Source organism: Arvicola amphibius, chromosome 3, assembly GCF_903992535.2.
Source record: "Arvicola amphibius chromosome 3, mArvAmp1.2, whole genome shotgun sequence".
NCBI classification, from domain to species: Eukaryota; Metazoa; Chordata; class Mammalia; order Rodentia; family Cricetidae; genus Arvicola; species Arvicola amphibius.
The window spans coordinates 109,970,665-109,985,160 of NC_052049.1; the positions used below are offsets into that span (position 1 = coordinate 109,970,665).

A 14,496-nucleotide genomic window follows, 5' to 3' on the forward strand; every position below is an offset into this window, starting at 1 on the left:
CTGCAGAATAATAGACAATAGTGCCGCTGAGCCTTTTACACCAGCTTCTACAAATGCCACCAAAAACTTGGCAGGAAAAGAAAATGAGAAAATATACTTTCCTAGCAGTTCAATTCAATGGCTTGCCTCCCACCAGACTGTTAATCTTTCAGCTACTTAAAGACTTTATTTATGTGGAGGTGGTAGGGCTGGGGGAACATTGAGCAAAACTTGAAAGCAAGACAAGATAAAGCTGAAAAACTTCCAGTCTGGGGGAAAAATATAGTGAAACAGAGGGTAAGAGGAAAGAGGAGGAAAAGGAGTTGTAAAACAGCTGACTCCTTATTCCTGGCATCTGATACCAGGAACTATGGTCACACAGTACGCTGCGTATCTACAGGTCAAAATGCTCATTTAATAGACACAGATAGACTAAGAAAAAAAATTGCCTCTTATTTTCCACACAACCCTCGGGTAAATTGTGACTCTATTTCCACCAAAGAGTGATACTTTTAGTTGAAAGAAACCAGCAATTTTGTGAGGAGGGACACATTGCATGGAAGGGGAGACAGGTTTCACAACACTTGCATCTAGAAAACACGTGTTCAGAGGCAGAACTTTGGAATATTCACAAAGCTTGCTGCTTTTCCGCCGGGAGGGAGGAAATCCTCAGGGAGGTTGTTTGTACAACACAAGTCACGACACGCTGGACATCGGTGCCTACACGCTGGACTGAAGTATGGGTTGAGGCCACAGAGAAGTCCGCAGAACTTTCAAGTGGCCGTGACATGAAACACGGTGCGGGGGCTGTGTTTAGACACACGTGGTATTTCACAGAGAAAGCAAATTAACAAATCTGCTAATGGAGAAGTCAAACATTTAGATCACCTCCATCCCTGGCAATACGTCCAACACTCTCTATGGATGGGTGGGGGCACAGGCTAAGGGGTAGGGGGTGGGGGTGGGGATCCAGAGAAGGCACTGACCAAATTCAAAATGACTGCATATATCAGTATGGACTTTTGAGGACAATTCAGTGGCTTAAACCCAATATAAAGTTTTACATTTGAAATTCTTTGGTGGTGAGTAAAAGCAAAAGGAAAACTCAAATTAAAAATGGAGACATGGCATACTATATTTGCAATGCGTATCTATCATGGCACAGATCTAGAACTTTCTCCCACAACCACAGTAATTTTGTTTTTCAAGTGACAATGATCCCAGTGTATAAGAAAGCAGTGTCAACACTTGGCAGCTTCCAGAGGTACACTTTGTACAGAGACATGCACAGTAAAAGCCCGAGGATTCCTAGAAGACAGGGGGTGTGGCTTGCAGGGCTTCCTAGGCTGTAGTTCAGCTGAACAGGAATCTAGGACTGACCCAGAATTCTCTCCTGACACAAGCAAACCCAGATTGGATTGCTCCTGTTCCCCACCCCCTACACTGATGGGCAAGGGGCCCTTAACACCTGGGGTTCCAGATGACCACTAAAATATGGCCTCATACAGAGTCCCAATAAATTAACAAAGACAACAGACAGGACCTTCTCCCACAAGACGCCACACACTTATGTAAACTAAACCCAAACACAACATAAAATCTGAGCAGTTTTCAAAGAGAAATGTGATTCTGCCCATCACTCTCTCTTGAAGTTTTTATTAAATACATTTCTGTGTCTTAGAAAAATATGAAGAATGGTCAATTTCATGAACCAAAATGATCTCACAGACTTAAAAGCATGCCCAGCAAGCACAGCTCTGTAAGACGACATCAATGTCAAATCAAAGCAATGTGGTCACTAAAATCAACCCGCTTTCAGGTTCACAGTTGACACTACAAAGTTTATCCATTCCTTTCTCTCCTTTTTTTTTTTTTTTTTTTGTTGTTGTGGTGGTGGTGGTGGTTTTGGCCCATATAAAAATAACATATTGCAACTCAAAGTGCATCTTTTAAAATAAACCATCAACTATCTTTATCAAATAAAATATTTACACCATTTGGTTTCTAATGAGAAAAGCTCCTTCACGCTATCACCATGGGGACATCGTCTGAGAATCCAGTTATCATAGGAGCGTCTTCATCGTCCTCTCCTGAAGACAAAACAGTCAGGCCTTGGTGAGTTCCCGAGTTTCATATGACCCCACATGCCACCACTCTGCCCATGCCCACAGCCTTACAACAACCCCCAGCTATACCAACATGAGTCCTGAACCCTAGCTTGGCTTTCTTATGCTCAAGGTCAGCTTCTTCCCTTCCCTAAGGGACTAAATTTATTTTAATAGATTTTACTTGAAGTAAAATCTGTAAGAAGGTGAATCTCATCTCCCACAGCTAAATGGGTGGTTGGTTTCACCTACTTGGATTATCTGTCCTCTTTCTCTTTTCAATCTGAACTGTTCTGAGCAAACAGAGATAAATTGAAAGGGCTTAAGAATTTTTAGGGCAGCTTCTTCCCAGACATCATGGCTGTCCCATTGAGACTCCTGTTACTTGGTATTTAGTGAATGCTGAATGGCACCCTAACAGGCCAACCAAAAGGAGCCACCAATTCATGTTAGGCCCTTCAAGTCCTTGCTGATTAGCAAAACCAAAATCAGAGAAGGCAAGGGAATAAAGATTATCTTATGATCACTGGGGAGGAAATCCCGCCCTTCAGAAAGAGAAAAGCAGCAACAACTAGTCTATAAGAGAAGGAAACACAAACTCAGTCTGCTGTCTTGAGTATGGGGAAGCTTTTCCCACACTCACTCTCTTACGTGACCTGAGTACTAGCTGGCTCAGTTTAAGGCTTGCAGTATGAGAAGACTTCTCATATGGATCAACAGATTTCTCTTCCCCTTGCTGTACTTCAGCCCCACATAGAGTAAGAAGAGGCTGCTCTGGCAATGGAAAGAGGTGTGGTTGGCTGAAGGGCCTCACACAGAAGCTGACTGGAGATGTGACCCTTTTATCTTGAAGCCCTCCGGAGGAAGGGTTAGACTGGGGTCAGGTGAATATACTTGAGGATTGTTTTGAAATTTGGGAAGCATTCAAACCCAGGCCCTAATGCTCTCTGTTCAAAGGGTACCTTCCAGTTCTCCCCAGTTAGGGGCCAGAACTATACAATTAAATAGAATGTGGTATTCTGATTAAGGAACAAGAAAAAGCAAAGAGCCCAGACAGTGGGAACACTGGAGTGATGCCTGTCTTGAAAGGATGAGGTGGAAGAATCTTCCCTGATCATATCCCCAACTTTCTAGGGTTCCCCCTGGTACCCCTGCCTACTTACCCAGGTCATCCCCAGAGGAGAAGATGGCCGAGCCCAACCTGGAGCTGTAGTGGCTGTTGGCAAAAGCGGTAAAGCTGCTCTGTAGGCGGCGGTGCTTTGTGTAGAGAATGGCAAAGCCGACACCCAGGCTCAGCAGGATAAGGAACAAGATAGGAACCACCACAGCGGCAACATCGGTAGACCTAGCAGCCTGGACCGCTGCTGTATCTCCACCTGCAAAAGCAACATTCCCTGCTAGGGAGCCTCCTACCTGAAAGCCAGAAGAGGACAGCCCAGGCAACTTCTCCAGACCCCACGCACACAATAAAATAGAAAAAAAAGAAGTCCAAAGTTTGCAAGGGTTCCAACACCCAGCTTGCTTTCCTTGTATGACATGTTCTGGCACATGTGTGAAGACTGATGTTTCCCAAGTACTTACCATGAGCCTGTAGACTGTGGGCCTTGCACATGCAAATACAGTAATTACATTAGACTCCTAATCACTGCCTTGTTGGTTATTTAGATAGTCTCTTAGAAGGGAGACCTTTGTTGGGACATCAACACTGATTTCATTAGCATTATTACTTAAGGCCGCTTGCTTGCCTACAGAAAAGGATGTGAAATCAGACCACTAATTAACGAGATTGCAATTATTTCCCCCTACTTGGCACCAAAGTCACTCCGCGCTGCAATTACCTGAAGCTCCACAAATGAGATTCTTTTACTGCAACACTGACTAGACAGCTCACCAAGCTTTATGGTTTTCCTCCTTCTCTTTAACTTAAGTAAAAAAGAGAAACAATTTTTCCATATACATTTGACATTTTTAAAAGCTCGTTACTAAGCCACTTGGCTGTCTACAACTTGCCGAAGATGCTGCCTTCCCGTGGTCTTATACAAATGACGGCTTTAGAAGGCTTACTGACAGAGAGGTCCTCATTGGGGCTCTGGAGAAAGGCCATTCCCCAGTCTTCAACTCCACATCCGTTGGATTTGGAGGCCATCATTTTGACAGTGAGTAGAATTTTCACATTACAAACCTTGGGGCTAGTCTACACTTGGGGGGCAGAAAAACAGTTTTGGAATCAGTTTTTAGCAAAGGAGGCAGCTATTTCTTTGCACATAGTTTCTACGGACCTTGGAGTTGCTCCCTGGTGTAGGGTGAGATGACATAAGGATGCTCCTGTCTCACAGAGAAAAAGCATCATAGCTACCCAGGGATTCCAGCAGACTCAGAACTAATCAAAATGGACCAGAGAACAGGCATTTCTTGTAGGTGCAATCTAGCAATTCAGTATGCATGTCTCTAGTTAAATTTCTTTCATTTTCTGAACAGGAAAATAAAATATTTTCCAGCCTACCCCAGTGGTGAGGTGGTAACTTAAAGAACTACTGCCTGGCTGGACTTCTGAGGGTGCAATACGCTTGATTCCTGACAGCAGCTGCCAGGGGCCTCACAACAGACAGTTTCTTCCACTGTGTATTTCACAGACTAATAACTGGTTTTGCTTAAAACCAGGGCTTATTAAGGAAAAAGCATATTATCAAGAATTTTGCTGTTTGTTTTCTGTAGGACCTTCCCAGAGCCTTGCCTATGCCATGAGTCTCTAGAGGGAGGTAGAAGAAGAAAGTATTTATCCTCTGAGCTAGTGGTTCTCAGCCTTCCTAACACTGCAAATCTTTAGTACAATTTCTCATGTTGTAGTGACCCCCAGCCATAAAATTATTTTTTGTCGCTACTTCAAAATTATACATTTGCTACCATTATGAATCATAATGTAAATATTTTGGAGATAGATGTTTGCCAAAGGGGTCACAACCCACAGGTTGAGAACTACTACTCTTAAGAAACTGTTTATTCTGCATTGGCCCCACCACCCCCGCAACCCAGGAAGGCCTGTAAGAGAACATGTAACTGTAACCCTGCCTGGCTTTTGGCTAGAACACCGTCAAATATATGAAAGATACCTACAAAATCTAATGGTAAGATATTTGTTGAAATCCTGGCCAAGCTTCCACAATGCACGTACGTTCCTTATAAAGCAACAAAGTGGTCCAATCCTGGTATCTATCTATGTGTCCCAAAAACAGAGATCCCAGGTCATGATGAAGTGTGAGCTGTATATGGTGGGATGAGCTAATCCCATGGAGAAGTACAGGTCAATTTGTACGCTCAAGGCTCTCGGCAGTCCCAAGAAAACCAACAAACAAAATTCCTGTTTGTCTAGCTTAACTGAATTTACTGAATCATGTGAAAGACTGACATCTGGGTTTGTCTGTGAGGGCCTTTTAGAGGAAATAAGTAGAGGGGAAAGACCCACCTTCAATGTGGGTGACACCATCCCCATGGCCTTGGGGATTGATGGAATGGAGGAGCAGAAAGGGAGGGCTACAACATTCTCCACTGCTGCTTCCTAACTGCTAATGTACCCTAAGCAGCTGGCCCAGACTCCCGCTGCCATGCCTTCTCCCCGAGGACAAGCTCTATCTCCTCGAACCGCCGGCCAAGCGCTCTCAACTTGCTTCTTGTTATGTATCTGGTCACAGTAACAAGGGAAGAAAAGGAACTAATAGGCCTACTGAGTTTCCTAAATATGGCTCCCTTCTTGTGCTTTCCCCAACTTTACACTCAATGTGGTACCCTGCAATCCCAGTTCTTTCTGTACTCCCCAACCATGGCCAGTCGAGAAATCTTTATTAACTATATCAGTACCGAACTAAATTGGTACTTAAGTGATTTCTTAGGCACACAGACAGTACTTGAAATATGTTTTGGAGAGGCCATCAGAAAAACCATCGCATTCCTCTCCTTCCTTGGAATAGGACACGGACAGGACGGCCACACAGCAACCCACCTGAGCTCAGCTCGTCATACAGCAGCACGGCAGGCTCCCCACAGATCTGGCTGCCAAAGAGACAGCGTGCTTGGACCGTGAAGGTGTAATTATGACCCATCTTCAGGTTGGACACTTTAAAGAAATTGTCAGTAGTGTTCCCGAGGTAAGCGGTGAGATTCAGAGCACTGTCAAACATGTGTATCTCATAGCCCTGCAAACAAGCACACAATGGGCTGTTCAGAGATTTGAATAAGGGGCCTGATGGTTTCTGTTATTGGCTACAGTTATCGGTGAGTCCTCACGGTGGCCTTTTATGGATGCTAACATACTTTACGTTTCTTGCTAGTTCTTTTGATTATGGGATTGAGATATTAAACTCAGACAACGTGCAGAAGAGGAACTGCAAGGTATGGCTGTGGGAGAACCATTTCAAACATCGCATACTCAGAGGTCCAGGCGGCAGCCGCTTGAGCCCACCAATAGCAGCGCTTCAAAGAACCTGACACTTGAGTAATGCTTCGCAGTAAGGGATTTGACTAGTGTCACCTCCTGGTGGCAGCGGGTGCGGGGAAGACCAGGGACCATGCAATGGGAAAAGAACAGACTGCTGGAAGACCACCTTCATTCACTTCCTGTCTCCTAGCTTTCTGGTTCTTTCGAGGCTGATCCCAGAGCCAGGCAACCTGATGTTGACAGAGAAGCACTTAAGCAGGCTGAGGGCTCTATTCACAGGAGAACAGTACGAAATAATCCCTTCCCTCATTGCCTGAGGAAGTCCCAGACTGTTGTGCTAGGAAACAGACAGGCCAGACCCAAGATGCTGGCTAGGATCAGACTGGTGGCCAGCTTCTCTGCTGCCCTCCAGGGTCCCAGTGTCAAATTCTGTCCACATCCAAGCCCACCACACAATCAGCCTCTTGGTTCCTACTGCACTGACATGTCTCTAACACTAAGCCAGGGCGAGGAGAGGAGGGCACGCTACACCTGTGCCGGCACCCTCCACTAGAAATGGGATACGACCTGCACTCTCAACCGAAAGCTGGGCTTATGCTGCCCATTCAGGCTCCCCTAGTGGCAGCTGTTGGGCTCCCCAACACCTGCCTGGCCTCCCACCTCCAGCACTCCTTCTCACAAGCTAGTAATGATTGTTTACTGTCTAGTGTAAATCCAGTGTAGAACATCTGTAAAATACATAAAGATACAAATGAAACAATGCACACAACCATCAACCACCTATACTTTGCCTCAGTAGTCCCGCTGTTAGGCATTTACATTTCCTCTTTTTACCATGAAGCTGAGTACATACAATTTTAATGCACTGCTTTCTCAAAGTGAAATCTTAGAATAGCTAAATCAGGGAATGTGAACATTTCAGTTTCTTGGATACGTATTATCAAAGAGCCTTCCAGAACTTTGAACCAATCTATATTCTCAGTGTCATTCCCGAGCTAGTCCTCACACTGGCATTACTGCCTCAAAGTTCTTTGCACGCTTGATGTCTTTGTCATTAGCTTGCTAGGGTCCTTTCTTTTCCTGCACGCAGCTGCCAGAATGCTTTACTGTTCAGCACTTTTCAACATTGGAGTATTCCTGGATAGATTTCATTTTCTTAAAGACATTCGCTGCACAGATACCACAGCTGTGGCAACTGTGAGGAGTCTCACAGAAGGTGAGGACTTTCAACGGGTACCTGAGCCTGGATCTCCACGACTCCCTGCTTACACTGTTCCTCCCAGGTAACCACAGCTGGATCATGACAGTCTACTTTGCTTTCATGGGGACCAAGCCAGTTTCAATGAGTCCACCCTCCTGGGCAAATCTCTTGGCTCTCACTCTCTTCCTTCCCTCGCATGGCGTCAGAGTACTGGCCCACCAATAGCGAAACAAAGGTATTTTTTTCATCATCCAACCAAGTATCTTCATGTACTTCTCGCTCCTCCTAATCACTCTGAAGAAACGATGACAAGGTACTAGATTGAGAGCGTGGCTCAGCTTCCTGGCACACTGGGACCACAGCCTAGCTGTCAAAGGGCCGGGCAAGGGTGGAGCACTTGGTTCCCATGCTGAGCACACTCCAGTTGCAGGGAGCACCACAAGTCTCCCGCCCATTTCCTTCCCAAGGACAAGTGTGTGGCTGCGGGTGCTGAGTGCGGGGATCTCACACTGCGCGGGCAGCACAAACATCTCTCTAATCAGCTAATCTAGGTCCTTTCGCTCTCGAGTTCACTCCCATGCCTGACACTTTCCTTCCTTCCTTCTTCATGCTGTCTGCCAGCCTGCTGTTAATGAACTCATGTCTGAAACAGTATGCCAACAAGAGTTCCAAAGTCACTGAGGACACACGAGGAACTTACCCGGGTTTCACTGAACTGCTTTTCCTTCAAAGCTAGGCTTTTCCAAAAGAGAAGAACGTGGTCATTTTCTGTTATGATTTTTAAGGCGTCGGGTGCTGACAGCGAAACTGAAAACGGAAGATTAGGGCACTTGCAGTTAGTACACACGGATCACGCACCACCAGCCTACACGGGCCTGGACCCCACTACTGCAACTGTTGACACGGCTTACTGCAGTCTAGGCAGCCGAGTTAGTGACTCAGCACGGAACGGGAGCCTAGCCAACCTTCCAGCCAACAGCCTTCTTACCGGTCTCCCTGCGTTCTATCTGCCCGATCAACAAGACGGCCCCTGTGATACCATCCAGGTCCTCATTTTAAGGCCTGGCCTCACCGGGAAGTACTGTTGAGTTTCTTCACTCTCTTGAGCATTCCTCCTTTCCTCCCCTGGCCATGGTAGGACACATTAAGGGAGGGTAGTGTGAAAAGAGACTCAGAGAGTGTGGATACGGCTCAGTGGTAGAATGCTTGCCTAGCATTCAACACACACTGAGTTCATGCCCTCAAATTGCATTTTATATAAATTTTATATAAATAAAGACTTCAAGAATATAGAAAATAAGAACCTTTCTCAGACTACTGAGTCTTGGCCCCCTCACCAAAGCCTAAGAGCCCCCCTCCTCCCCTACATTCCTGCCTTGGTCTGCTGTAGCACGGACAGAGAAGAACAATGCTTGCGGGTCCTACAAAGGTACTCGGGCCTTCCTCTGTGCTGCGGTCTGCAGCGACGAGGTTGCTCAGTGTGCAGCAAGGCCTTTCTTCCTCCCCACTGACCTGTGGTGATTTTTATGCTGGAATCCTTGCTCATGTTCCCCAGCTGGACAACAATATGGTATTTTCCACCAGGTTCCAGCTTGTTAAGGCTGTACTCCACAGTACTGTTGCGAGACTTAACTTTGTAGCTCCTGTCAGTCTTCCTGATCAGATCTTTCACGGCAATTGCGTAGAACTAAGACAAACAGAGGGAGGAAGGAGGATCTGAGTAGCAGCCAGATGCAAGGTCTTTTACTTGAAATCAGGTATTGATTATGAGCAGTACCTTATACAATGCAAATGCCCTTGTTTTAGTTGCTGTTCTATTGCTGTGAAGAGACACAGTGGTCAAGGCCACTCTTATAAAAGAAAGCATTTAATGGGAGCCTTGCTTACAGTTTCGGAGGTTAGTCCATTATCACCATGGCAGGGAGCACGGCTGTGTGCATGGCACTGGAGCACTAGCTGAGAGCTTTGCATCCTGATCCACAGAGAAAGACAGAGCCTGGGCCTGAAATGGGCTTTTGACATCTCAAAGTTCACCTGCAGTGACACACTTCCTCCAACAAGGTCACACCTACTCCGATAAGGCTACACCTCCTAATCCTTCTAATCCTTTCAAATGGTTCCACTCCCTGATGGTTGAGCATTCAAATATATGAGACTATGGGGGTCATCTTTGTTCAAGCCACCCTAGCCATGTAACAGTTAGCATACCACCTTGTTCAGGGAGTAAGGACAAGAGACAATGTGTGTGCATGCTCCATACAGAACCAATCCTTTTTCAGATGCATTCAATGTGGTTGAATAAACAGAGATGGAACTCAGGTACAGGGCTGACTTTTCTGAGTCTCACAGTCTGACTCATGCCCTTTAGAAAGTCTTTGGGGTAGCCAGGGTCTATCTTATAATGAATATACATTTCCAGAGCTGCAAACAAAAGTATTAGCTAAATAAGGGATGGGAAGGAAAAGGGGAAGGGGAAGGAGAGGAGAAGAAAAGAGAGAAAGAGGAAATAGGGATGCAAAAAAAGGAAAGGAGGGAAAGAAAACTAGAGGAGGAAACCAAAATATGCTAGGAAAAGCCACATTAATTGTGAAATCAGCAGCTAGGCTTCTGTCTCTCCATCATGACAACAGTTTCTAGACACTGACAGAGAGGACCATGGATGAAGATGCTCAGCCCCCATGACAACAATTTCTGGATACTGATATTGTCAGAAGGAAAACATGGATGAGGATGCTCAACCCACATGACAATTTCTGAACATTGACAGAGAGGACCACGGATGAAGATGCTCAACCCACATGACAATTTCTGAACATTGACAGAGAGGACTATGGATGAGGATGCTCAATCCCCATGACAACAGTCTCTGCATAGTGATATTGACAGAGAGACAACATGGATGAGGATGCTCAACCCCAGCTCTAAAGTACAAGCAGCCCCACCTGCTCTCTCCCAGGCTGCTGCTTATTTGGGAGTGTGGAGGGAAGGGGATACATTGGACAAACAGGAAACTCGATCACCAGGGAGAACCTGAGAATCAACAGGTGTCTCAGCAGCTTAAGAAGAAACCACACTGCTGAGGTATAGGGGTGAGGGTCAAAACTGTCCAGAGTAAGGAAGAATGGGGTACTTCTAGGATCAATGTCCTGTCCTATTTTTTCTAGAAAGGGATAGAAAACTCTGAAAAAGTCAAGATATAGGTATTTTAGGCTTTGAGGGTCTTAGGACCTCAACCACAAAAAAACCTACCACCAGCGGCACAAAAATAGACATAGGCCATACATATACTGATGGGTGTGGCTCTGGTTCCAATTAAACATTGGTTTTTAAAAAAATAATCCACAGGCTGGATTTGGCCTGCAGACCTTTGTGTGCTGAGCTCTGGTTAATGGAGGGGATGGGGCTAGCTGAGGAAGGACAAAGAAATATGGTGTCGTGAACAATGGAGGAGTGCCAACTCAGAAGGGGATCTGTTTTTGACCACACAGAAATGGGGACAAGGCTTGCCGAGCTCAGCTAGTACCTGTGTCAATTGTCACACTACCTGACCCCCTCCACTGCACTCCCAAAGCCTTTGGGTTTTTCTTACCCAAAGCCTGCTAAGCACAAGCATGGCGGGCTGCATGCCTTTCCACTCACCAAGTCCTGGTCCGGAGAGTCGTAGGGCGATTCCCACTTGATGACTGCGGAGGTTTTGCCTATTTGGACTGCATGCAGGTGACGAGGTGGAAGCCTGCTGTCTGGGATCATCTTCACTACGACGTAGTCAGAAGATGGCCCTTGGTAAGGGATCAACACCCGGACCTAAGGGCCAAGCACACACAGCAAAACAATACCACACAGGCTTAGGCTTATGCAACCTCTGTCAAACTACTTTTCAATAAGCTAATGACACATGACCACAATTAAAATTCAGTTAGCACAAAATAAAATGAAATAGTTCCCTGCCTGACCTAGACTGTTTTTGTGTTTTGGCTTCCATCCAGAAATGCCCTAGATATATGTAAGCATAGACATATAATATATAAATACATACACACACATATGTGTATGTGATACGTGTGTGTACGTGCAGCCTATCTTTAATATATATATATAATATATCTAATATATTTAAAAAATATTTTTCACACAACCATACTTCCCCTCATAAAAATTAATAATTTGGGATCAGATTTTTTTCCTCTGCCTTCTTTTGGACAGTTCTTTATTCTACTCCATGAATGAGCCATAATTTATGCTACCAATCTTTTCTTGGAAGATTTAGGTTATATCAAATCTTTTGTTCTCACAAGTAATACTGGTCGAGGTGCTGCCCACTACTTTTGTAGTTTGTTTGTTTTGGTCAACTTGACATAACCAGAGTCATATGGGAGGAGAGAATTCAGTGGAGGAACTGCCTCCTTCATTTAACTTATAGGAAAGTCTGTGGGGGCACTTTCTTGATTGATGATTGATGTGGTAAGGCCCAGCCCATTGTGGGTGATGCCACCCCGGGCAGGTGGTTCTGAGTTATATAAGAAAGCAGCCTAAGCTATCTGCCAAGTGACCGATGCTCCACTCCTGAGCTGCATTTCAGAAACTAGTTGTGGGGACTTACAAAGAAGACGAATCTAGGTACCCAAGTCACCCATTCTACTAGAGTTGAGCTCAGGAGCTCCAACGCTTAAGAAACCTCCTTTAAATAGAGGTACTTCTGTCTCCCTGGCGCAGAAAGCTTACCAGAAACAAATACTGCTCATCCTTGTTGACAATGACTGTCTTATTGTGGAGTGGAGTGGTTAAGCTCTTAGGGTTTCGGTAGAGGTCAAGGAAGGACGTGGCATAGAAAATGCCATAAACCTGGTAAAGGCAGAGAAGGGAAAAAGCTGTCAGCTGATGGGTCAGTGCCCTCATGTTCTAAAATTGCTGATTTGAGACCTTGGAAGCGCTCCTAAAGCACCCAGAGACATCTTCCTTCATCCTTCATTATGGTGATCATGCTTTGGAGCAGGAGTGCTCTGTAGTGTGTGTGTGTGTGTGTGTGTGTGTGTGTGTGTGTGTGTGCACGCACCTGCAAAGGCGAGCATGAGAAGCTCCTGTTTGCACAGGGCTTCTTCTTGGGGAAGGACAGACAGGGAAGGAAAAAAAGGAAAATTCCACCATGAGAGCAAACAAGAAGCTGCCATTCCAAGCACTGTATAAAGGGCGGGGGAAAAAGGACTTACAAAAGAAGGGTGACATTACACAATCAAACAGCAGTGACGGGGAGCTGAACTGTGACTGAGGTGTCAGCAGTTGTGGTTGGAACTGTCAAGTGAGTGTGGGACTCTCACCAGCTGTGGAATGGACACAGGAAGACAGGTGCGGCCAGCTTTGACCCTCCCAGCTTTCCTTTAGTGGAAGAAGTCTACTTTCCCTACTACCATGGAAGCTGGAAGAGCCAGTAAGAAGGTGTCAGCCAATGAGATCCCAGCAGGTATCAGCCAATGAGACCCCAGCAGGTATCAGTCAATGAGACATAAGCAGAAGCGCCCAGTGGGACGTCCCAGCAGGCTCTTTTAAAAGCAGGACAGTCTATCTTCCTGCCCTCCTGCAGCCTGGCATTCAGACAACAACTGCAGCTCCAGCAGGCTGTCCGCCCGGGAGATGATCTTAAAGACGCACTCCACTGGCAAGGCCTGTGTCCTCTCCAGGGTGAACGTGTGTTGCCGCAATAGAGGCCCTGGCCTTCACTTGACCAAGGGTATGTTTAAAGCACAGTCTATGGCTCCATGTAGGACGCTGAGGGGATCTCAAACCAGGGAAGTGGACTAAGCATACAGCAAGGGATGTCACCTGAGTGAGTTCATATGGGAAGGAACAAGCTGGAGAAGACAAAAATCAAAATACTTCCCTACCCTGAGTATATGTGCAGGAGGCCAGGTACCTGCAGAAAAAGGCTACACATCTGCAGGCACCCTGGGCAAAGAGAGGGGGCTGCCTGGGGGTGTCAATGTCCCAGCAACAGCATGGCTTCCTGTAACTCTGCTCAGAAGACGGTCTGGAGAGGAGTTTGGATAACAAAAGGGGAAAGTGGCCTCCTAGGGGCCAGTTAACCTGGAAGAGGTGGGAAGAGAGACATTGAGGGGATCCAAGGTGGGAAAGCAAATGCATATGGGATACAAGACAGGAACAAGGGAGTCACAAGGCTTAAATGGGAGGCCTTGGTCCCAATAAGAGCTCAGAGCTCAGAAGTAAGATTATCTCATTATAATAGGGTCCGGTCCGTAGTACATGGGGTGGGGTTGCTAGTGGGATGGAGTCGCTAGTAATGGGAAAGGGCTCCCAGAGCCCATGGGAGTCGGAGGATTAGAAGAGCCCCTCATCAACGGTGAAGAAGCCAACCATGAGTGCTGCTAGGGTACTCAGTGAAGAGACAGGAGCAGGTGACGGTCACCCACTTTGGGCCTCACTTGACTCATCACATATGAAAGCTGGCTGTGTGTGACCAGCGAACGCACAGGCCAAGGCGCAGCAGAAGCAAGGCTGCTTTTCCAGACTGGCAGGCAAAGAGAGGCTCTAGCACTGTTCTGCAGACTCCACCTTACTCTGGAGGACCGCTCAGCGGGACAAGTGCGCCTGCGCCAAGTTGAGCCTATTGATAATCATGTCTCCTTGTGGGTCTGTGTACTCTCCTTCAAGGTGAAAGGGAGTGCTAAGGAGGGCTCGGGCTTTTGTCTCTGTCTCAGCATCACATTGTGGAGCGTGCAAAAGAACAGAACTATATTAAATTTAAAAATTCAATTGAGCTCACCACC

General features: G+C 46.2%; 1 protein-coding gene across 1 annotated transcript in view; it reads right to left on the minus strand.

Annotated features, from left to right (window-relative positions):
- Positions 1–1,089: 1,089 nt before the first annotated feature.
- Positions 1,090–14,496, minus strand: part of Sorl1 (sortilin related receptor 1) — a 156,165-nt gene continuing 142,758 nt past the window's right edge. The window contains exons 42-48 of the mRNA XM_038321642.1: positions 12,440–12,559; positions 11,357–11,521; positions 9,230–9,404; positions 8,418–8,524; positions 6,082–6,274; positions 3,248–3,460; positions 1,090–2,069 (exon numbers count right to left, since the gene is read on the minus strand). Of these exons, the coding sequence (XP_038177570.1) occupies positions 2,002–2,069; positions 3,248–3,460; positions 6,082–6,274; positions 8,418–8,524; positions 9,230–9,404; positions 11,357–11,521; positions 12,440–12,559 (1,041 nt within the window). The 3' untranslated portion in view covers positions 1,090–2,001. The remainder of the gene's footprint in view (positions 2,070–3,247; positions 3,461–6,081; positions 6,275–8,417; positions 8,525–9,229; positions 9,405–11,356; positions 11,522–12,439; positions 12,560–14,496) is intronic.